This window comes from Penicillium concentricum, assembly GCF_028827145.1.
Source record: "Penicillium concentricum strain IBT 3081 chromosome Unknown utg000003l_segment0_segment0, whole genome shotgun sequence".
Taxonomy (NCBI): domain Eukaryota; kingdom Fungi; phylum Ascomycota; class Eurotiomycetes; order Eurotiales; family Aspergillaceae; genus Penicillium; species Penicillium concentricum.
This window is the reverse complement of record NW_026622756.1, coordinates 1,592,505-1,616,162: the sequence shown is the minus strand read 5'-3', so window position 1 is coordinate 1,616,162 and position 23,658 is coordinate 1,592,505. Positions and strand designations below refer to the sequence as shown.

Genomic DNA, 23,658 nt, shown 5'->3' with positions numbered 1-23,658 from the left:
GGCTTACAGCCAAGAGTGATAAGCTGATAAGGTCAACGTCGAGAAGGGATGAATTGGAGAAAATCATGATCATATTGAATTCCATGTCTAAAAGTAATCACGCAAGGATACCAAGATCCATTAATCAAAGCCTGCTCAGCAGCGCAAGAAATCCAAGAATAGAGTAAAGAATATCAAAAAAAGACAAAAAGCAGGAGAGAGATGCGCACTTCTGTCCGGCTCCGAGCTGCGAAACAACAAAGGAAACAAAAAAGCAAACATAAAAGTGAAAAACATAATAGGCAGCTCGGGTCCCGGACAGACGCGGTTGTATCAATCAAATCAACAAAAAAAAAAGCACACGTCGTATAGTAATCAGGGAAAACATGGGAGTAATAAAGGCACGACCGCCGAGGACATAAGTCGTGTAATACGTGAGATTATAGTGGCGGCAAGCTCATCACACATCAGCAAAACTCAGTAAAAGAAAAGGGGTCATGTAGGAGAAGCCAACTACAGACTCATTGTCAGCCACTCCCATTCCTGGCTCGCACCCTGCCCACCAGCGATACTGTGGTTGGCTGGGTTTGCGGCAGCGGGTGGTGCCATCGCCGGAGCTAGTGGTACGACTTTGGAGCGGCTCGTAGGAGCGGCTGATTTGGGGCTGTCTTCGAGATCTGGGTCGGATCCAGTCGGTGCTTTCTCGAGTCTGCGCTGCCGTCTGGGTGCTACTTGTACACCGGCACGAGCCTGAGCGACACCAGCCGGGGGACCAGACTTGGGCGGGGCAGCGGCAATTGGCACAACACCGGGCTTCCCCAGAGTGTTGGATCCATTCATCGAGGGGGGCGATTCAGAAGTATTGATGCGGGATGAAATCGAGGTGGATGGAGCATGCTGAATGGAATTTTTGCGGGAAGATTTCTTAGATGATCGAGAAGTGCCAACAGCAAGAGTGTTGGCGCTGCTGCGGTTTCGCTTCTTGATCACATCAGTCTTGAGCGAAAGTGGTCGGACAACACCGTGAAGTTTCAGGAACAGGCCACATGCGTTACACAAAGGCTGGCCCTCTGGGTTACGTCTCCAGAGAGGGGTGGTCTGAGTGAAACAGTTGGTACAGGTGGTCGGCCCCGCGTTCGGGTCTCCGTTTTTCGACCCACCGGGGCTGCCTGGTCGGGATGGCACCGCACTGCTGAGACCGGACTCGGGAGGAGTGCTTGGTGAGGGGTGGTTTGTCGGAGGCCCGCTGGCCGAGCCATTCAAGCTCTGACGGAGCAGTGCAGCAGCATTGGGGGTTGATGCTGTGCGAGGAACCTTTCCATAGCGACGAGGATCCTGGTTCTGGTTACGAACATCGCTGACCGAAGCAACGGATCCGTGCGCACGACCAAGAGTTCCTCCCTGGTTCCATTCACCATCCATCATGTCTGTGGATCCTATCGTAACATGCTTGCGGTGATGACCACTGAAGCCGGGTAGCGACTGTACTGATCCGGGGAAACCTCCATCCCAGTGTAGACCGGCGCTCATATCACCAGAGTCATCCATAGAGGCAAAGTCATTTGGCATGGCCATGCCTCCACGTTCACCAAAGTTGCCATCATCATCCTCATTGTCCGAATCTCCACCAAATGTAAACATGCTGCTGGCAGGCGCAGTTGTGGAGAACTCGCCATGGCCAAGCACCTGTGACGGGTTGACATGCTGCGGTTGTGGCACCGAGAATCCAGACACATGCGTGGTTGGTGGCCCTGTAACTGCGCTCCCTGGGTGAGAATCCCCGTTCATGTTGTACATATAACGTGGCTGCAGGGATGCAGACAGGTTCGACTGACGCTGCTGGATATAGTTAGGAATGCGGCGGGATTCAGCGGAGGGCGCATCAGAAAAGAATATCGACTGCTCCCCTTCATAAATCGGTTGCGGGGTCGACACAGTAGACTGATAGCCAGAAGGTGGAGGAGAGAAGAACTCGGTCGAGTTAAGCGACGAGGCAAGCGGCGTCTGGGCATACAGACTCGAGAAAGGATTTCCTGCAGTCATTGGGGACTCTGACGGCGAAAAATGGAAGTGTTGCTGATAAGGCCCGGCTGAATTGATCCCATGGTCTTCGTTGATGCCATACGTATCCAACCCATAGGGAATGTTAGAGTGCGTGTGATGGTGCTGAGGTCTGCGCGGGCCCACCGTGCCATTGCCGGGAAGAGCGAAGGCAGAAGGTGGATGATCGAGCGAGTAATCTGGCAGTGCCGCTGACAGTTCCGAGTGCTGCGCCAGCATAGCGTTGGACACCGGGGGAACCTGGGGCGAGGCCTCGGCAGGTCGCTTGCGGGTTGGAACAGAGAGACCGGCGAAGAACTGGCGCTCGTCGACGCTCGTTTTGCGGACCCGACGGGCGACATATCCAAACTCGGAGTTTGTTCGCTGATCCTGGGGTGGGTGTGGGAACGAGGCGGCGGTCGACTGTTCCATCATCGCATGGTCCTTGCGCGATTTAATAGGAATCGATCCAGTCGGCGTTGCTGTGAAGTGTCGATCGGCCGAAGGATGTGAGGGGTGTTCGGCGGGCGAATCAAAGGGAATGATGAAGTCATCCAGATTCATTGGATCCGAATTGCCATCAAGATTCATATCGTTTGAAAGATCGGGGCCAGCCGGCGATACTTGGTCGGACAAGCGCATCTGCGCGATGCCGCTTGGTGTCGGGCTTAGAGTTTCCGAGGCACTGTTCGGACACCAGAAAATCAGCTATTGTGCTTCACGAATTCGCAGGAGTGTTTCTTACCGAGCTTGCTGCTCCCGTTCCTTGCGCTTGAGGTTCATGGCCATCATCCGCCATGTCAGATTCTCCATGCGCTCTTGGTTGGGCAACTGAGACTTTGTCCTGGTATATAGCTTCCATATCTGAGCTGCCAACGGATCCTTTCTTTGCATCTCATCGGGGCTTTCGCCACGCGGTGCACCGTTTGTCCATTCAGGGAAAATGGAGTTGTTGAGGACACCATCATTGGCGTTGGAAGAACCGGAGGGACTGAATGGAGAGTCAAAGGAGAAGTCATCGGACATCATATGGGAGTCGGCGTCGAAGCCGGGGAAGGCCATAGACTGGGATGGCCGGGCTCCCCCGTGCCCTCCGTGATGTATCCCCTCCATAATCTCCGATGGAGAGGGTTTCGAGAGGGGAGAAGGTAATTCAAATAGAGACGGTGGGGGGGATGAATGACAAAAAAGGTGGGTTGAATTGAAATTCCCCCGTACCCGCCGTAAACGAGACCCTTGCCGGAAGTTGATGATCGAATGCAGCCAAGCGAGAGACGATTGGCAGGATTCAGCCAACGACCAGGGTCTGTCAACGCAAAACGCCTATTAGCACGGAACGGATCTTATAATAATAATATATGGTAATAAGATAATTAAGCTGACGACTGGGATGAGCGCAACGCACGATGGATCTGAAGACCACCACCCTTGACGCCTCTGATTTCCTGAGTCGTGGAGGGGGGCTAGACCCTCCAAACGCTCATGCCCCGAAAAGATATATCCTTTGATGGAAGAGGAAATCCTCCCGAGTATGACAGAAAAAGGGATTGGAGAATAAAGTCGCAGATATGAAAGGTGAAAGATGGAGGGGAGAGAATGGAATTGTGTGGGACGGGGAACAAGGCAGTTTACTGCCGACCACACAACAACCACAAGTTAAGAATGAAAGATGTAGTACTTTGTATAGTTAGATAGTGAACAAAAGAACAAAGTAAATAAAAAGAGGGAAAGAGGAATAATATGATGTCTAAAAAGAAGCCCAGAGTGTAATGTAACTGAAAGTACCGGTATGTTTCCCGTCACCGATTTACGGCGCTTCCCTCGACTCCCAAGAATTTATGTGCCACTCCCGCTCTTCTTAAAAAGCCGACTTTGGGTACTTTTTTTTTCCCTTTATTTTTCTTCTCTTTGCACTTTATTTTCTTCTCCAATCAAACTGAGATATAGTATTTTAGGCACCAGGTCTAGAAGGTTATCCTTTCTTTCTCTGCATACTCGCACGGTCCTAGTGTTTTTTTTTTTCTTGTTAAAAACATATCATATTGGCTGAGGTATACAGAACCGGCATCTCATAGAATCATCGGCCCGAGTGGTCGCAAGCCTCCGTACTAAAGTTGAAACTAATGTATGTACATACCTCGCCAGACCCCTCTCCTGTGAGTCGGGGCTGGGTCCAAACGCAGGTACGGAGTACATACTATCAATACCAATAATCAGTGGGAGACTATCGGAAATAAGCTTGTGAAAAGACAGAACATGGCACTCCCAAAGATATCATGCTCCTTGGCGTCTCCGGAGTGAGTCCAGATGCAGGCTAAGTGGGTACTGTTCGTTAGTGGTGGAGTACAACTCCCGGTCCAGTCATCGAGGTTTCGAGGAAATGAGAGTCAAAGGTATTCATCACGTCTCGGGATCTCGATTTCTTTGCTCTAGGATGTTTCAAATCATCAAGGGGGCTTTCCGCGGTTTACCCGTGAAGAATTGTAGCAAAAAGGAGAGAGAAAAGCACAATCAGATGTGTTGATATTGAAGTGTATAGTCCATACTCTTAGCGCAGCGGGGCGGAATGATAGTAAACCGAGCAACGGATGGATCCAAAGATAAGGAACGTTCTATGGGTCTTCTTTTTCGCCTTCTTTTTTCGAGAAAAAAAAAAGAGAAAGGGAATGCGTTTCTCAACATTAGTAGAAATTTTTCCATATATCGCACATATTCAAATAATAAGCGCGATATAGATATCAATCTCATCTCGATACAATAATGTTAGCGGAGACTCACCGAGAGGCTCAGAAGGAGATTCAGAGATTCCTATATTACCCGAAAACAGTACCACCCGTGTATGAAGGAGATATACAGGACGGCCTGTCACGGAATTTCCCCGATCTTCGCCCCCAAGTTAAAGTACCTAAAAAGGCAACCAACAACTTCGCAAATCAATTGGCATCTGGATAAATTTCTCCCTCGCGGGGAATCATGAGGTGCGCTTCCGTACCGGTTAATATCCCTGCTCTTCTCTCTCTTTTCCATAGGTTTGCCACCGCGACACGAAGGGCGGGGTTAAGGTACAACTCCGGCCGCTCTTCAAAGGTCGATCCCAGCATTCCGTGTCATTTTGATATTGTCCCCGGGAGCCTGGTAGAATGATGTGGGGACGGGGTCCCGAATCGGGATACGGAACTGGGCACGCGAGGCCTAAATGAGAAGATGATGTTCTCATCTTCCAATGATGCAGTGGGAGTAATCAGCTCCAATATGCCATCGAGTCCTGGAGACAATTTTTTGGCCCCACGACCCACCACAAGTCGGGGAATCCGAGATAAGAAAAAAAGTTGATACAAATGGGAATTTGTAGAGTGTAATTAGCCGTGGTCATCCAGATAGACTGCAGATCGGTGGAACTTTTTGGACCTTATCTCTTTGTTAGCATAAAGTACAAAAGGTCATACGTGTTTCTAATCATATTGTCAAATCCATATTGGATCAGGGATTGTAAGTGGGGTGGGAAATAACTGTCTCAGGCACCCGGATCAACCCGAATGAATATGTGTACTATGTCGCGGGGGAAAAGCACTGGGCAATTATTGCCATCGAGGCAACAGGGGAGGTGGGTCGTGGCGTCCTGCACATTCAGCCCGCGACGCCAGGCTGACTGGTACTTTGGTCATGGTCTTCTCCCACACAGGGAGGGGTTGTAGGGTGTTTTTTTTTTCTGTGCGGTTCTTGCGGTTACGCGAGAAAAGATTTCGAAGGTCGAGGTATTTGACTGATTCCATATGAAAGCGTTTGCCCACGGGCGACGAGCGTGGAGACAAGATATACTGCGCATATGTAACCAGGCATTCCCTTTTGGGTGAACCGAGTTGACATAGTTGAGATTGACCGAGTTGGTACCGAAGTGAACCCGAAGTCAAAAGGAAACAACAGGGACAATGCACTATATATACGTTGTACTCAACAACCCGAGAATATTGACGCCTTGCCGTGTGATTATCCACCAAAACCGTCTCGATAAGATGTGACGCTACCTAAGGGGCCAAACAATGTGCTCGCTGATATCGCAACCAACAGGGAGAATCCTAGGTATCTTGGCCGAAAAATTCGACGCACAGAGAGAGAGATAAGACCCCTGACACAGACCAGACGAATGAATAATGCGTTATCATTGGATCTATCCCCTACACCGCCATCATACTGCGACTCTGCTATCTCCAGATTTCAACCCCAGAGTATTCCTTCCACCGGATCTCCGGGGGATCCTCCAATGCGGATCCCGTGGCGCTGATTTACTATGTTGTAAACAGACAATGGACCTTATCTTCTGCGTCTTCTATGGTGAACTCTTGTCTGGGAGATAAAGATGACTCTATCTCTGATGTGACTGATGTGACTGATCTTTGAGATATCTGGACGCATCTCGCACAGATATGAGAAGGATCAGATCATTGGTTCAATCTGGGATATCAACACTCACGCAACGCCATTAGCAGATCACGCAAGGAGAAAATCAATGACAATCTCCTCGGAGTCACCTAAATGCTCTGGTTTATCTTCCCAATCTCTTCTTTGCTCTATCTTCATGCAAGTACCCTATCAAGTCGGATTCGCGAGGTCATTGATGTACAAATCAATGCTGGCTATTTGTTATCAGAACTTCTCGCAGTTTTCTATCTGCTTATTATCTATCTACCTATCTCCAGGACTGTGTCAAGGAGTTTGTTATCACGAACTCAGATGGCCTTGGATCGAGAATTAATTGGCATTTATGTTGTGTCTAGGGACATAAATTGTCCTCACAATGCTCTTTGTGGGAATCGCGCAATTGATTAGCTTCTCTCGACCAAGCAATAGCTTGAGTCGACTTTTGTACGGTTTTCGGGGTTTGGAACAGGGAGGATTCCGGCCCCATAGAGCCTCACCTGTCGTTCACTTATTTGCATGTGAGCTATTATTACGCATCACTCACTCTCAAGTCTGACCCAGCTTTGCTCCGACTATTCGACGCAAGCAACTGCATTCTTCGTACGGAGGACGCCGTGCTACTATTGTGTGACCTACAATTACCTTTTGACAAAGCAAGGGTGCAACGTACATGCACAATTCTGTCAGCAGGAAGCAGGGAACTCATATATCATATTCACAGGTAGAACTCTTATAGAACATTGAGGATAGACAAATAAGAACTCTGGAGAGAATGCTGAGGTATTCTAAGAAAGATAAATATGCAATGCAAACATTGTGCAATATGTACAAACGAAGTATGCATTTCCAGCACAAGATAGGCACGTGCCTTGGACAAGACCAAGTGGAGATAAGATCGTAGCCCAGAGAATAGAGCAAGGTGGAGAACACTCCATCACTGTAACAAGGGATAGCAACCTTTCAATTGCTTTTCTATGTCGTTGAGCTGGTCCACATCTTTCCCGCATGCAGGAGTTTCATCTTCCTAATGACATAGAAGCAACAAAGATGAGAAGGGTATCATGTATTGACGAGATAACACATAAATTGTCCAAGAGAATAAAGGGGGAATAAAGAGAGAAAAAGTCTATATGGATGACCCAAAGAAAAGCTCCAACATGTATGAGGTAAAATGTCACTCCAATCCAGACAACCACCGGCCAGAAAAAAAAACGCATAAAACCGGGGGGGAAATGCCACCAAATGAGATAGAGAAAAGCACGCAAAACCCCAGGTCTGGAAAGAGCCCGAAGAGAGGTAAAATGAAGAGATGGAGCTATGCCATGATAGAAAAAGAAAAGACAAGAAACGATGGGGAAAAGCCACCCAAAAGACCTTGCGCCCGCTAATGACCAGCTGCAAAGCAGACCCGCCACGGTATATGAGAATGAGGTGAAAAGATAGAATATGAAATGCCAATTGGGGTAAAAAGTATGTGAATGTCCCACGGGGTATTAGAAATGAAACAGGCCGTCTAGGAATGTGATGTGCAACGTGATGAAAATCAAACTCGAAATGCGAAAATGGTAAGCGTGGCAGAGATAGAATATGTCGAAAAGAAAGTGTTCATGGATTCGGTGACCGTGACGGGGCCCCGGGGTGTCCCATGGAAGCAGGGTTGGGCGGGTATGCATGTTGAGGAACCGGGTCACCAGCGTACATAGGGTATGGCACCACACCCATTGCGGACATGGCACTCATATCCTGCCATTGCGGGTAGTTCATTCCTGGCGGGTATGAGACCGATCCTGGAGTCTGCATCTCCGGCGTTCCTGGGGAGCCTTGGCCCATGGCACCCGAGAGGGATTGCGCGGGTGTTGTCATTCTCCGTTTGAGCTCTGGAGGCATGTGTGGGTGGAATTGATTAGGATAAGATGAGCCCATGTCCTGTCCAGGGTAGCTCATGGTTCGTGGCGGTGGTGGCGGTACCTGCCAAACTGTTCCGTCTGGCTGCATAGCATACGCGGGCGTCTGGCCCATCGGCTGGCCTCCCATTGAAGATGCTGCAGATATCGGCGAAGGGGGTGGTAGGCCTGTGGGCATGCTCCCGGGATTCCATACGTTGGGTGACATGTTCATCATCTGACCCTTTGCGGCTGCCATCGTATTCAATAGCTGCGGGTCTGCTATTGTCGTAAATTCATCCCACGCGACCCCGGCGTCCATCGGTGGATGTCCAGCAAAGTCTCCTGGTCCCATAGGTCGGTCTAGTTCGGATCAGTTAATGAATGTGTCTGGATTGCAGGGCAGAGATGATAATCTGCATGACACAAACCTACCTGGCGTTAGACTCATGTTGGTTTGGACCATTCCGACGTTGTACGTTGACATGTCCTGCGCGGACGAGGTATTCATTGGCATAGGCTGGTATGGATAGAAAGTCTCGGCGGGATCGGGCATCAAATTAGGTGGAGAGGAAGCAATTGGTGTAGTGTTTGAGCGCTCGGTTGAGGGTGTCTCCAATCTCGAGCTTGGTCGTGATTTCTTTTCAATCGGTGGTTGTTGGTCCACTGGAAAAAACTGACAGTCCTTTCGCAATCGAATGCAGTTTTCACATCGTCCTTCCGTATCATCTGGCGCTACAAGACATCGGATCTTTCGTCGTCGACAGTGCACTGTAAAGGTATAAGTAACATGATCACATGCAAATACACCACACTCGAAAGGAGGGTTTTTTTTTTAAATTTCCTGATCGACACATTTTCGCACAATGGACACGACGGAAAGAGAGAGGCGAGCAAAAAAGACGATGGGTGTTTAGGATTTATTACTGACCACATGCGACAGAGGTTCGATGATATCCTAACTTATTGCGCTTCTTATCATTTGCGTCCATGGCGCTTTGTGAATTTGCTGATGCCATTTGGTCGACAGCTGCGGGCATAGCTCCCACGAGCACGGTTCTGTCGCTGTATCGGTTGAAGGTGCATCAAAAGCCCTGGCAAAGCGAAAGGCGTGTTTTGCGAAGCAGCCAGTTGAGAGTACGTCGAGGCGTGATCAAAGTTGAATGCGACAAGAATCTGCGCAAGCCCATACAGACGCAGAGAGAGGATAACCGAGAGCCTCCAGAGAATGACGCTGCAATTCTTGGGTTCTGATCCACATGCGCCACACTGGACCAGGTATGATATTGCGCGCGTTTCAGAGCGAGGATGTTTGGGCGTATTGTTAGGGCCCGCCGCGTGTCTCAAAGTATAGAGGTGTTGCAATATGGTCGAGGATAGATTGGATTCTAAGTTCGGAGTCCCGTATTTCCCCAAGTCCAGTAATTGCGAATTAATCAATGATAATTATAGTAATGTGTTGGAATGCCGGGGATTTGAACGGGGTTAGGGCCTAGAAGTTTATGGCCCAGTTTGAGATCGAAGAAACCACACTAGGAGTCAAACGATAATAAAAAGAGATTAGTAAGAAAAGGGTAAAGGGAAAAAAGAAAAGGAAAATAGGTCAAAGGAGCGAATATGAAGTGAACGGTGTGAAGAGAAGAAGAGCAGATCGAAGATGGTAGGTATAGTCCAACAGGTAGAAGCTAATCGCGGGGTGAAACGCCCAAAGGTCTTTTGTTTTATTTTATTTTGGTTTTTATTTTGGAGATTTTTGATTTAATTTAATTTTCACCAAGTATGTATATCACGCCGTACGTGGAACAAGGTGGCTCTCATCCCAACTAAGACTAACACGGATGTATCGACTTAGCCCAAATCAACTGCAGGTCATTGTCAATGGATGATCAGTTCAGGGGCCCGCGGAGAACTTCCCTTAATGCTCTAAACTTACATAGTGTGCATTGTAGATTTCACTTGAATGGAGGTTTATTTCTTATTTTCTCTATTTTTTTTTCCATCTATTTTTTGCCTCTGTAGTTCGTTTTTTAAAAAAATTCCTGTCAGCATCAGATTGGTCCTTGATTAGGTAACTTTCCAATGCCCCTGATTGCGTACTATAGACCCGGTTCTTCAAATGAAGAGACGAGGAACCATGGTCTGGGAGCGCTGACAACAGTGGGGATGTGTGGATGTTGGTGGTCGCTCAAAGTGTACAGTACCATTTAGGCTTAGGGCCAACAAGGATACCTGTCAATCATTGATGAACTGGGGAATACTTCCTTCAAGCCCCGACTAGGTGATTGGTGACGCGAGTTTAGGTCGGCACTCAGAACCAATAAGCTTGTTGGTTTGAGGGTCCATAACGAAGAACCTTCTGTCTCCGGTTATTTCAGAGGCTGATCCCTAGAAACCTTGAGGGCTTCTCGAAGGGGAGTTGTGCAGTTCGATCTAAGCGATACCACATGGCCTTCTGGAAGACTAGACATTCGGCTATCCCATATTTCTTACTCCGTTACTCCGTAAGAATCTGAAACGAACCATCGGTTAATTTGTGCTAAAAACAGATTCAGGGTCCACGACCGATGTGTATCAGGTTATTGGTTGTTTTAACTGATTTCTTTTTTATAGGTTATTTAATATAGCGTTCTAAAAAAATCTTCTTTTGCCCCTTTTCAGTTTTAATCCCTATTTAGCTGGTATAATTATCCAAAAAAGACTGTCACAAGATATCCATGGAAATAGTGGAGTTGAACCAATCAGTGATGCCAGACCATTCTTCATCCAATGTACCTTGGGTGAGAATTCTTGCTATAGTATAATAATAGGTCAACAATTTTAATTGTTTCAACGTGTTTGATATGGAGATTCCAGGAACACATACGTGGCACTTCTATAAAATATAGCATTGTACTTTGGAAACCAATCGGTATACAAAGGCAAGCATCTACACAGCCCTGAACTACACCTAAGTGGGATAACGTCCGAAAGCCTTAACTGTACAAATAATATAAAAAATATACAACATAGGTAACATAATGCGAATTGCAAGCGATCTCGAGAGTGGGCCAGTCAAGGTTTAATTAAGGATCATCTCGACCTGTGGTAGCGTGTTACAGGTTAGTCTTGGCATTCATATGGGGCTCATTCGGGGGTTTTTCTTCTCCCTCGGCTTCCTCAGCTTCTATGGATACTCAAAGTGTGGAAAGATTCTGAAAGGAATCGTGGGGAATTGGTGAATCAGTGAACCGGTGCTTATTCTATACAATATAGTTAATTTACATCCTCGAATTCAAGGGGATAAAAAAAAAGGGGTGACTATTAACTTCCACCGGTTAAACTAAACGTGTCAACCCCGTGGCTTGAGGTATAATCTTCTGGTAAGTGGACTGGAGTGGACAATGATCTTCATACTGTTCTATGGTGTATCACGTCAACAACATCCCTCAAGGTCAATAAACGCCACCGATCACCGTGCTCTCTCGTGCTCTCCAAGCCACTTGACAACGTACAGCAGACAGCATACCTGAGGAGTCCAATGTATGATGTACAATATATGTATCTTGGAACTTTTCAACTCAAGGGGATGCTTCCACCGCTATTTTGCGAGAAACTACAACATTATACATACATCCCCTCGCTCTGGCCCCACAGCTCAGCACACACTGGTCAAAGATCGACGAGCACGGATCTTGAGAAATGCACATGAGCCGATACTATTGGGTCACACAACAGACTCGTTGGAGTTGGAGTCTGCAGCTAATCAGCTGCTTCGTGACGCGGCGAATGTTGATTGCGATAGATCTCGCAGTACATAGTGCAAGGCAGTAGTGCGAGGCAACCGACTCGACCGCTAACCATACAACCAATATATCAAATGCGTACTCCGTATATATGCAACATATATATTATGTACTTTGTAGTAGAAAGGTCCGTAATCGGAATTTGAATCCAAGCCCCAACGGGCGCGTCATTGTCGATCGGGAAATTGTTTAAACTGAAACAGGGTCCAGGAGCCAGATCTTGATCTCAGCCAAGAATACACCCATGTGGGTGGAGAGAAGAATCATTTAAGATGTCGGTTAATCACCGTCTTTACTAGTCTACTTAGGTAGTTTAATATTGTAATTTTATAGTCCTGGGAGGTTTTTATTGTATCCGAGAAATATTTACTTTTCCTTTCTGGGATTAGTGTAAAAAGCCCTTTTTCCCCCCTGCCAAACCCCAACTGCCGAGCTCCGCAGTGGCGTGCAGGTATACGCTACGCTACAAGCTACCGTTCTTTGGGAAACTGCATATCCGATGCGCTTTTTTTTTTGTACTATGATCGCTCGCGTGATATGCTTTCGGGGGTAGTGCTAATTTAGAATGTCTATTCCGTACTTAGGTAGGCTCTAAATTCCCAGAGAGTATTGGTAAGGCTTAATTTGTCCAAGAGAATGCATGTGCACAAATGTATAGTTATGCAGAGAAGATGATATGATCTAATATGTATGAGAACCTTGGAAGAAGAGCTATATTGTATGTATGCAGAGAATATGATACCAATGCCCTACTTTGATATACAATTAGGGTTTTTAACTCTCCCTACAATATATATAGTAACACACTTTGTAAAGTATATGAGATCGGAGATCTCCCTGTGGACCAAGTAATGCAGGGACCTCACTGGTCATTCAGCTTTGGTCCGGCTGTTTCACCATCTTCGGGGCCCTTGACTCCATTCGGTCGTCGGCTCCAAGGGGGGAGCACCCTTTTTAACCTGCAACCTGCCTTACGCGTCCTCCCAAGAAAAAACCCATCCCTCTCTCCATTTTGCCCCTATCATGATTCGCGGCGTTTTTAATTTTTAATTTTTTTTTGTTTTCACTTGAAGAAGAGGAAGGTGGTATTCACTGTTTTTCTAGGCGTCCAAATGGCGCAGAAGGGCTTTTTTCCCCCACTCAACAGCCTTGGATTTCTCTCTCACGGCTTCTCCGGAGAGAAAGGTCCGTTGAAAGCCACAGGCCTTTCCAATTCCAAAAAGGGGCCAATATCCGCTTGCTTATCCCAATACTGGAGAACAATGCAATTTGCGCGATGGCTTGTGTTTCGCCCTCCCCTTACTCCGTACAGTGCCTACCCCCCGAATTGGGCCTGAAGTAGGCTACATGCGCGACCAATTTCTCTTCAATTTGGAAATGTCTTCTCATTCGCTCACTCGTACCACAACCACGGCGTCAATGGCTCGAGCTTGCCTGATTGAACACGCGACACAACATGTCACACGAGTTCCCCCGGAGCGACTTATGATCGCATGGCACCCGACAGCAGCACACCACGCCCGAGCGAATGTTTCCCTGTCTCGGGTGCCCCGCGCGTCGATGACAATAATCTCTGGCGCTTGAGATGTCTCTCCGCGTGGCGATGATGGCAATTGCGGTACCGGGGTGTTGGAAAGGGACTCCAACGACACATACTTGTATCGATATGAGTTGTGCAGAGGATGGCCTGGTAGACGTGTATACCTGGACACAGGTCTCGTAGGCTGTTTGGTTTCATTATTCTCGCGGTCGGACTTGCGAGAGGCGACCCCCAACGGTGGACAGCATTCATGGGCGGAGATAAAGCGCACATTCCACCTGAGGGGGAAACAAACCGTAGTTGAAACCCCAGCACTATCTCTGATCGAGAACGACATGGATGCCTCAGCGGGTGTAATGCCGTTCCCGTTGGGAGGTCTGTAATCATCGACAGATAGAGTCAAAGCTTCGATCTTGACATCTGTTGCACTTGGCTCTGGATTCTCTGTTGGGAGTGTAAAGTCCTCTGCTGTGATATCTCCCATGCCTAGCGGTGTTGATTCTATGGAAAGCTTGGCTCCATGCTTGATTCGAGGCCTGCTCGAGATCTGCGGAACCTCTTCAACTGCGAATTCAAGCCATCCAGGCTTGAATATTTCCCCCGTATGAACATCCCGGGGGATCATGTCGCTGCTGATCCACCCCATGCATGTCTTAGCTCCCGCTGAACAAGACAAGACACGTCCAACAACACATGCTTTGCTCCACCAGCTCCTTTCGCCGTAAACGAACGCGCCATAGAAGTTAGCAATTGAGCCTAGTTGGGCAAGTGCATCTGCGTCATTCTCAAGGAGAGTCGCCATGAGAAGATGGCTGATCCCCTCTCCGGGTACCACGAACCCGGAGAGCCAGGATCGTGAGATCCAGCCTAAAGTTTTAGACTGGGGATCGCCAGAGCTATGAAGCTTGATGCGTCGGCGGCAGGGGTTTCGTGTGTACATATCCTCCTTGGCCAGTAACATCTCCTTGGATATTTTTTCCCGTCCCCACCTGTTATCGACGACTAAGGGTGGTAGGGTCGGATTGTTAGGGTCTCCAAGTTTGAGCTCCATGGTAGCTTTCAGTGCATCCAATCTTGGCCACCCGATGTTTTCTGCGAAGACATACAGTCCCTCCAGCTGCAGTCGAACGTGTGAAGAACTCACTTCACAGTCCCAGGCAGACTGCAGATCCGGAACAGGAGGCGAGCTGCTACGCCGAGTGATGCTATCAAGCAACGAAAAACGACGACTCTTCTCACGTGAGCCACCATTAGATGGCCCTGATGGTGGCGGCGGACAAGTGATATCAAGACTGTTGAGGAATCGGCGCACAACAATCAGATCCCAATTCAGCTTCCCTTCTCGCAGTTTCTCGAATTGTCGAAGCTCCGGTATTGTGATATGACCACCGTGCGGATCGTGCAACATGCCAACTCGAACGAACGCATCCAAGCGAAGAAGCAACTCAGCAGAGAGGAGCATCTGGATCAACAACCACTTTCGCTCCATCCCGGACCTGATCAAAATATCCCGTGGCACTTTCTCGTCATTTGACTCGGAGTCCAGACAGTCCCCGTCGCAATGCGGGGATGCCTCCCATAGGACCTGTCCAGCCCGAAAGCGCCATTCGGGGAGACTGAAATTGATCCATGCTCCTGGGGTGGCCAGGACGATTGACAGAGTTTTGATCTGGGATTTGACGCTTTGCGGATTATGTTCTAACATCTCGTGTGGAGGGTGAGGGTAAAGGAAATGCGAGTGTAAATTATCGTGCATCTTGCGCGGACTTTCAACATCCAGAATTGTCTTCGTCGATCCCTCCGAGAGAATCTCATGACGGAGTTTGCGCATATGTTCTAAGCGTTGCACGAGATATCGAAGGTTGACATCTCGTACACCAATGCGCTTCCAGGCCTCGGGGCCTTCACAAATTAGTCTATGACGATCGTACACGGCACCGCTCTGACATTGCGAATACGGTTTGTTATATCCCTCCATTAAATCGAATGCCGCCGTCGCCGCCATGGTTGAGATTTGCTGGAAAGATGGAGGGTTGATTGGCTTCTCGGGGCCAGTGTACCGGAGCGCATCAGCTACCGATAATTCAAGGAAGTGCCGGAAACCGACGGTGCCGGGTTCTTTGCCGTTGTGGGATAGCATATTGGGTACTTCGAAGATCCCGACGTCAAACGTTGCTCTGTTTACAGCGTTTGTTCGGCGGCGCCAGTCAGATACTTGAATCGGAACGCCGCCTTTGACGACCCAGTCATCTGGGACTGGCAGATGGGCGTGGAGTGTGCTCAGAGTGAAGGATGCATGTGGTAAGGCCTTGCGATCCCACATATGTTGGATTATTGGGTTCTGCTCATCCCAGGGGAAGATCACCTGGGGATACCATCGACCATGCTTGCCTTTCTCTAGAAGGAAGTGAGGTGCCCCCGACAACATTGCCTTGATATCTTTCGGTGTGAGCTGTGATTTATCTGGTGGGTTGGGGTTGGCATCAGGCGAGTTGTCTTTTGGTTTGCCCGCATCCTCCATTCTGGATTCGAGAAGATCTTGGAGATTTTGAGGCTGTCTTGGCTCACAGTGTTCTGTTGGTGGGGGAGAGTCGCGCGTAGGTGAGCTACGGGGATCTTTGCTGTCCTGTCGTCGGCCACTATTCTCTTGTCGTGGTTTGGGCGATGTGCTTGCCTCAATTGAGACTGACTTTTGTTTTCCCTTTGTTCGCCGTGAGCTAACATTTTTAAACACAAGATAGATATTCTTACTTGTGTTGCTGTTGGAGAAGGTATGTCTAAGCTACCGCTCTGCCTTCGAAATAGACTTCGGAATCCCCCGTTTGAATGCTCATCTTGGTGATGAGCGGGAATGTGGCGTTGCGATTGTGTCGGCTTGAGTGTGTTGGATTTATCGTGAGTAGATGCTGCATCTGAGGAACCATCTGAGCGGCGTCGGCCAAATAGGAAAGACATTAGACATGAGGATGCAATTATTGCATCTTCTAAATATATTCAATGCTCCGAACCAAAAAGATGTTGAAAGAGTAAATGGAAATAAGGAATAGGAATAAGGAATATAAGCACTATATGCGGAGTGCTGATCTCGGCTCCTCGGCTCGTGACGTGACCCTGGGAACGGCAATGCGGCAAGTGGGTGTGTTACCGAGTTTTTTCCGTTAATGTACAGATATAGATTAGGGGAATGTAATAGACTTGAGAACTAGATTGTAAAATAAAAAAAAACATGTAGAGCAACGGGGAGGTTAAGGAGGTTAAGGTGAACTTTGGAAAGTGATGACGTCTTGTGGACAAGAGCGGCGAGCCATATATATCCATCATCCATCATCTTTTTAAACGAAATAGAACAAAATTTCTGTATATACCTCTCAATATCTAATTTCAAGAAGAAAAAAAGAACATACATAATGTCTCCAAAATAGGTCGAACTATACGGCTTATCCTTGTTGGGCATACATTAGAAGGATGCTATGTGTACACAGGTATCTTTAGTTTCTCCACGCAGGACTGATCAATCATTCTCTCATTAGGAAATCTAGTTCTCATAGTATCATCAAACTTCCACGGTAGGGTAATCCCCAGCCTCAATTGTGCCCTTTGAGTTTGTTTACGCGTGCTGGTTGAAGAAATCCAAAACGGTCTTATATCCGCGCTCATACTCCTTACGCACCTCGGGGTTCTCCAAATCCGATCGCGCAGCCATCCAACCATGAATCTGAGACGAGAAAGTCTCAACATGCTTAGGAACCTTCAAGTTAGCCTCAAAGTCCTTGACGTCCTGGACAGGCTCGTCTCCCGAAGCGAGCAACGCCATGGGGATATTCACGACCTTTGCATCATTGGCATCCACCATAGCTGGGTGACACTGCACAGCCGCCTTGAACAGCTTGTTATCAGCGCCAGAGGACAGACAGGCGATCTTGCCGCCCCAGCAGTAACCCAGGATCGACCAGGATTGAAAGTTGCCGCCAGGAGCTAGCTTGTTGCCTTCGGCGACGACATTGGGGATCTTGGAGAGGGTCTTGGGTGGGGCTGCCTTGGTTGAGAAGAAGTTGCCGAGCTTCTCCTTGTGTTCCTGGGTGGTGGGCGGATACCATGAGATGTCGGCGGGGCTGCCCTCGAAGAAGTCGGGCATGAATACGCGGTATTTTTGGTCGGTTGAGTTGGCGAGGATGTCGGCGCCCTGAACGGTCTGGTCGAAGAAGCCGAAGATGTCTGTATCATGCAATTATATCAATTGATGGTCGGATTGTATTCCGTATGGGGAGGTAGTGACTGACCATATACGACCAGGATAGCCTTGGTGGCCGATTCTGGGCCGGTGATGTCTAGAAGTTATCTCGTTAACTCAATTCATAAGCATTCGGCGAATGTAAGAACTCACAGGTCTTCATGCCATTGATGGTCTTGTATTCTCCCTTGGCCTGGTAGCCCTTGGATACCACAGGGGGGATTCTGTGCACGGTCAGCGACGCTTAATTGGGGCATCACAAAATGCAATGGATCTGGGGATCACGAACGAGCAACAGGCTTTGCTGATTCCAGACATGGCAGAGAAGCGATAGAAGGGAGTGTTGAAGAGGGGTTTGGTTGCGAGCAACGGTCTTGGGAATGTCAGAAATGGCCTGTATTTCATTTAGACTAGAGAGAAACATACAATTGAATTCTGAATTAAAGAGTTGAAGAAAGTAGAAATGAAACTTGAGAAGGGGAAAAGTGTACCCCGCCGTTCCGACGTCATCGGAGCAACACTCGGCAATTGGATGTTGGGGAGATGCAAGCGCAACTAGGAAACCCCAGGGTTCTTTAGATCTTCTATTTTGTTCTTTCTTTTCCGAAACTGGTCTATCTGGATTTTACCGCGATCGGGTAATCTATATGGATATATATGTCCGAGCTTGGCTATAGTCGAGGTGTATGTCATTTTATATATCGACGTGAAAAGACAGCACAACTTTGGAAAGCGTTTCCAATATAAGTTGGGTTACACGCTCTATCTAGTAAAAGATTCGAAAAGCTGGGGTACTGCGTGAGCTTGTAAAGGCTCACGGGGCTTGATGTTATTACCTGCAGTAAACCAAAGAGAAGTGTCCCAGACATCACCGGGTCTAGATGAGACCAGTTGTTTATGCACCTAAAGGTTTCACCAGAGTGTCATACCAAACGCCTTTATGGGATTGATTGACGCGAGCCAAAAGTAAGGACGGTAAGTTGAATCGGTGAAGTGCATAAATAGAGCACGACGCAAGACAAAGTTGACGTCTCTCCTCATCTCTCCTTAATTCTTACACTCCAGGCAATACAATGCAAGTAGATCCACAGTCCGAATCTTGCCGCAAGGGAGGATCTCACAGCGACCGAAAGGTGCTCGTGGGGCCGTTCTCAGCGGGAAAAAAAAATATAAAAAAGAAATCCGAAGAAAATCCGAAAAAAGAACAAACGCCGAGACAGAGACTCTAGCTCGTCCTAAAGCGACCTGAACCAAATTACCTAACTTAGACAGAAAAAGAAAGATCCGTGCTCACCTTTGAGCTCGAGACCCCATCTAGCACATGATACGGAGTAAGTCGATATATAGAATATAGACCAGCCACGTTGGAAAGATAACCAAAATGTGGGCACTGAAATCCAGACATACCCAGCCCTGCAGGAAACTCATGGCCGCAGATCTCCCGTTCGAAGAAAATCAACCCTTCCACGAAACGCCATTCCCGGGACGATTCACGCCGTGAGCCTCTCCGAAGCCACCACCGGCAAGAGCCGATGCAGGCGACACTAAGGCGGTTCACGATCAGCCAAGGTGGATCCTTGCGCGCTGTCACATCTGTAGGAGCCGCCTTGCATGAGAGGAACCGACTAATCGGCTGCGAACCGTAGGTGTGGTTCAGGGATATTGCAATCGAGAGGCTGTGCGAGGGTCGATCGACCGGGAAGCAGCATAGGAGGGGCAGATCAACTGATCGTCGCTGATATAAACCATTTTAGGCAGTCGAGGTGCGGCTACAGACGCGGTGGAGGGACGAACGGCTATCAAATTGTAGACTTTTGCCAAGAGATGGGGTGTTTCTAGTGAAATGTCAGTATACTGCATAGAATGTATAGAATGTAATAGAGAAATGTTGGTCGTTTCAGAAGGGTAGAGAGAGGTATGCAGTTTAGGAATGTGACTCGGCTGATGTCTACCCCTTTTCTTTTTTTTCTCCCCCTTATCCTATTTGGAGTACACTGCAGGTTTAAAGCCGAACTTGCCAAATACGGGGGAAATGCGGTCCGGATCGTAATATTAAATTCCATGCGCCAGTGGACATGTCTTAAGGTGCCAAGAGCTATCCGCATATACATGGAATGTCTTCTCCGTGCTACTCATATACTCGATATCTTTAAACCATGTTTTATTACGGAGTAGTTTGCAGATTTTTATATTTATTTATATTTGTTTATATTTGTTCATGTAGTATAGACATCGATCGACAGGGCATGTCTAGCATGTCCAACATGTCCATGTCCCCTTTTCGGTACATAAGCATCTGCCACGTCCGTGCAGAAGGCAAAGAGACGCCTTTGGATACCGAAGCGAGGTGAAGTTATTATTATTGGAACCCGAGGGAGTGGATGCAGGCGATTGGCTTTCGGGGAGTGAGAGAAATAACGGGCTCAGAACCCTTTTTAAGGTCCGAGCCAAAGTAAAAGAGAAAGAGAGAGAGTAACCATGGCCGGTGAACCCGGAGACCAATCATATAGGTACTTAGTTCTTTTTTTGGGGGCTAAAAAAGAAAAGCAGATGACCTTTTCTACAATATGGTCTGAGTGAAATAAAAAAAAAAGACTGGATTTTACCTAACGAATAGCCAACGAGACAGCTCGCTTGTCTCTGCCATCTCTCTCGTATTCTGGCCATTCCGGTCTTGTCCGTGCGTTACCATGTCTTTTTATTGGATAGGAATCCTATGGTAAAATGGGGGATCCATTTTACTATTTCTTTTGACTTTATTTTTCCTTTTTATAAAATTGAAATTTCTTTCTCAATAATAGCCGGGTCCATTCCTACACTTTCTCTCCGGAGTCCCTATACTAGTGCCTTTTTTTCACGCGATTAGTCGGGAAGCAAGGGATTTTCCCTCGAGGGTCTTTTTTTCTCTTCTTATAAAATAGCTATAGTTTTGGGAACAGTATAGAGTGAAATATCAAAAGATCAATATAACTAAGATAACCTAACTATATATATACCCCAAATATAATTTCGGAATGACCAACCGGGCTGTCAACCACGTTCACCCCTCTCTCTCTCTCTCTTTCGCCTTTTTTCACCTTTTTTCCCTCTTCCTTTTAATATAAGAAATCTGTATTATACCATTCCTTTCCCCACGGTGGCCAGGTGGCTAGACCCGCGTCGACTCCATTCCCCGAGAAAAATCAATCTTATTTACTTTTTTTACACTCTTCTCTTCTCTCTCTCTCTCTCTTATTATAATAATTCCCCCGCGCTTGCTATCGCCTCCAACGCCACGGTCCTTTGCCCACCCCCCCACATCTTCTTCTCAGCTTCAACTTCTTCTTTTCTCCCCCGAAATGTACTACACGCGCCTTCGACGACCGTGACAAATCTCTCGGATCCCTTACCTTTCGAGATTTTGACTTTAGTATTTCCATTCCCCTATTTCTGGGATCTGAGTCCCTTGGCTCTCTGTATATTCCGATCGCGAGCCCCATCGACGATCGCCCCTCCTGGATTCTACCAGCCCTTCCGGGGGCTTACCTGGCGATCGAGATTGGACGTTGAGCGGATCCTCTTTCGGTCAACTCACCAACATCAACGATCCCGAATTCTACGTGAGGGACCCATCCGCCAATCTGGCGACTCTAGCTGTGCCAGCGGGAATGGGGACAGCGTTGGACGCGCTGTCAGCCCCGCCGTTGAACATTCGTCGTCCTGCGGCCCCGACATTGCCCAGCTTCGAGCTCCCACCACCACCCTTCACCTTGGGTGCCGCAGCACCCAAATACGCTGGACATCCCCCAGTCTCACACGCGCCAGTCAATGTGAGCGTGGGGAACCTTCTAACGCCACCCGCCACGATTCAAACAGGGGACCACGCCACACCCCAGCCATTGGCGCCCTCAACAGGCGCGTCTTCAGAGCTACCGCCGGCATATTGGTCAGGGGCCAATCCATACGGACAGTCCTGGGCCCCCGGCATAAACCAATACTCCCGAAGCTCCTTCTCACCATCCGGTATGCAGCGCTCGGTAATATCACCGCCGACAACAGATGGCCTGCCACATCCATATGAAGGCCCGACATTATCTTACCAACCTCTCCCCGCCCCGTCAACAATGCCTCCCTCTGCCTCACAACCCGCCATGGCCATGTATCACGGCCACGCTACATCCCCCGCCCCACTGCCATCAAACGATCCATATGCCCCCAAACAGCATATGTATGCCGCTTCTCCCCCAATGCACAGTCCCCACCAGGCCGGCTTCTCTCCCATGTATGGCCCCGCCGGCCTGGGCATCCATCCCCCAGGAAGAATGCCCGTTCACAGTCCCGGCGGACAACCACCACTGGGATATCCCCGCCAGCCATGGCCGTCATATTCTCTCCCTGCGATGAACGGTCCCGTCATGACCAACGTGCACAGCCCCGGCGGGCCCATGTCGATGATGGGAATGCAATCCGGTCTTCTACCGGGATTCAACAGTGGACATGTCGCCAGTTCTCAACATCTATATGGAGGCCATCCACCCCCGCACGGTATGTCCGCTCCCGCAGCAGACAGACCTTTCAAATGCGACCAGTGTCCGCAGAGTTTCAACCGAAATCATGATCTCAAGCGCCATAAGCGCATTCATCTGGCCGTGAAGCCTTTCCCCTGCTCGCACTGTGACAAGAGCTTCTCGCGCAAGGATGCTCTTAAGGTATGTAAACTGTGACTTTGTACCAATTTCGCATATACTGATTTTTACAGCGACATATCCTTGTGAAAGGATGCGGAAAGGACGGCGACTCGGACGCGAACAGTAACCAAACCGGGACTGATATCAAGGGTGAAGGGCGCAGCGAAGACGGCAGTCCCCTTCTCAATGGACGTTGAACGTTATTCCGATCTTTCCCGTGACATTTTCGTTGCGACGCTCCCCAAACATTCATCCACATATTTATGGGGAAGTTTGACATTTGTATGTATCTACCGAGGCATTGGGAGTCAGGATTTCCAACCGGATTTTACTTTTTTGATTTTTATGTTATTTTTTGAGCTTCGGCGAAAGGTTTGTGATTTGGGCATCATGGGAAGGTCTGATTCTCTGCTTTTTTTTTCTTTTTCTTTTATCCGGATTTTTATGTTTACTATATGTGCTTATCGGACTCATGTGTGACGTGTGTACCTATCCTGCTTCTCTGTGATTTAAAGCGATTAAGCGAACTGTTAATGGGATGGGCTACGTCGGTATATAAACAACCCTCCATCAATTATGATATGGAAGATATCCCGAAGGAGCAAAGTATATTAATCGTGTTAATTTGTGTAATAATAACTGCTTGCAAGCCACTTTTTGTTACTCGATTATTATTGGCTAGCTATTTACCCATTGACGCTGAAATAAGGGAGTTCGTTAGACGTATGGCTGATTTGGCTGAACCGCCATATCAGCCACTTACTGGGTAACCGCATGGCTGTCTCATTTTAATTGAACAACATGTACGGAGCGTAGGTGAATCTAGATGTTCTGATTTGAATATGGATATCAGAACTTTCATTTTTGGGGAAAAGGGGTTTATAGATTCCCATTGTTCTGCTGAAATAGGTATCATTGTAGTTACCCATCGGGAAGACTAAGGAAGGATCTTCCATACAAGTAGATGATCGCCATCTCCGCAATCATCTCCCTTTGACTTTAGAAACTGTAAAAATTCATATTTTAATTCAATTCTCCGGTCACTGCTTGTCCCCTTTTCCTTTTTCTCTCGATCAAGGTATATAAACCTGGAAGTACCCTGGTATCTGTCGAGTCA

At 48.0% G+C, this 23,658-nt stretch overlaps 5 protein-coding genes across 5 annotated transcripts; 1 reads left to right on the top strand and 4 right to left on the bottom strand.

The window, feature by feature from the left end:
* Positions 1-492: 492 nt before the first annotated feature.
* N7517_008445 (uncharacterized protein) lies at positions 493-3,132 on the bottom strand (the record flags this gene model as incomplete). The annotated part of the gene is made up of 2 exons (XM_056726175.1): positions 493-2,704; positions 2,765-3,132. 2 exons carry the CDS (start codon positions 3,130-3,132, stop codon positions 493-495), a joined length of 2,580 nt encoding a protein of 859 aa, XP_056577026.1.
* A 4,911-nt stretch (positions 3,133-8,043) lies between these two features.
* Positions 8,044-9,361, bottom strand: N7517_008444 (putative C6 finger domain protein; the record flags this gene model as incomplete). The annotated part of the gene is made up of 3 exons (XM_056726174.1): positions 8,044-8,684; positions 8,757-9,092; positions 9,253-9,361. The coding sequence occupies 3 exons, from the start codon at positions 9,359-9,361 to the stop codon at positions 8,044-8,046; spliced, it is 1,086 nt and encodes a 361-aa protein (XP_056577025.1).
* A 4,127-nt stretch (positions 9,362-13,488) lies between these two features.
* N7517_008443 (uncharacterized protein) lies at positions 13,489-16,164 on the bottom strand (the record flags this gene model as incomplete). Its single annotated transcript, XM_056726173.1, has 1 exon — positions 13,489-16,164. The coding sequence occupies one exon, from the start codon at positions 16,162-16,164 to the stop codon at positions 13,489-13,491; it is 2,676 nt and encodes an 891-aa protein (XP_056577024.1).
* Positions 16,165-17,250: 1,086 nt separating this feature from the next.
* Positions 17,251-18,192, bottom strand: N7517_008442 (dienelactone hydrolase family protein; the record flags this gene model as incomplete). Its single annotated transcript, XM_056726172.1, has 4 exons — positions 17,251-17,858; positions 17,924-17,971; positions 18,028-18,098; positions 18,164-18,192. 4 exons carry the CDS (start codon positions 18,190-18,192, stop codon positions 17,251-17,253), a joined length of 756 nt encoding a protein of 251 aa, XP_056577023.1.
* A 3,329-nt stretch (positions 18,193-21,521) lies between these two features.
* On the top strand, positions 21,522-22,738 carry N7517_008441 (putative C2H2 finger domain protein; the record flags this gene model as incomplete). Its single annotated transcript, XM_056726171.1, has 2 exons — positions 21,522-22,562; positions 22,613-22,738. 2 exons carry the CDS (start codon positions 21,522-21,524, stop codon positions 22,736-22,738), a joined length of 1,167 nt encoding a protein of 388 aa, XP_056577022.1.
* Positions 22,739-23,658: the final 920 nt, after the last annotated feature.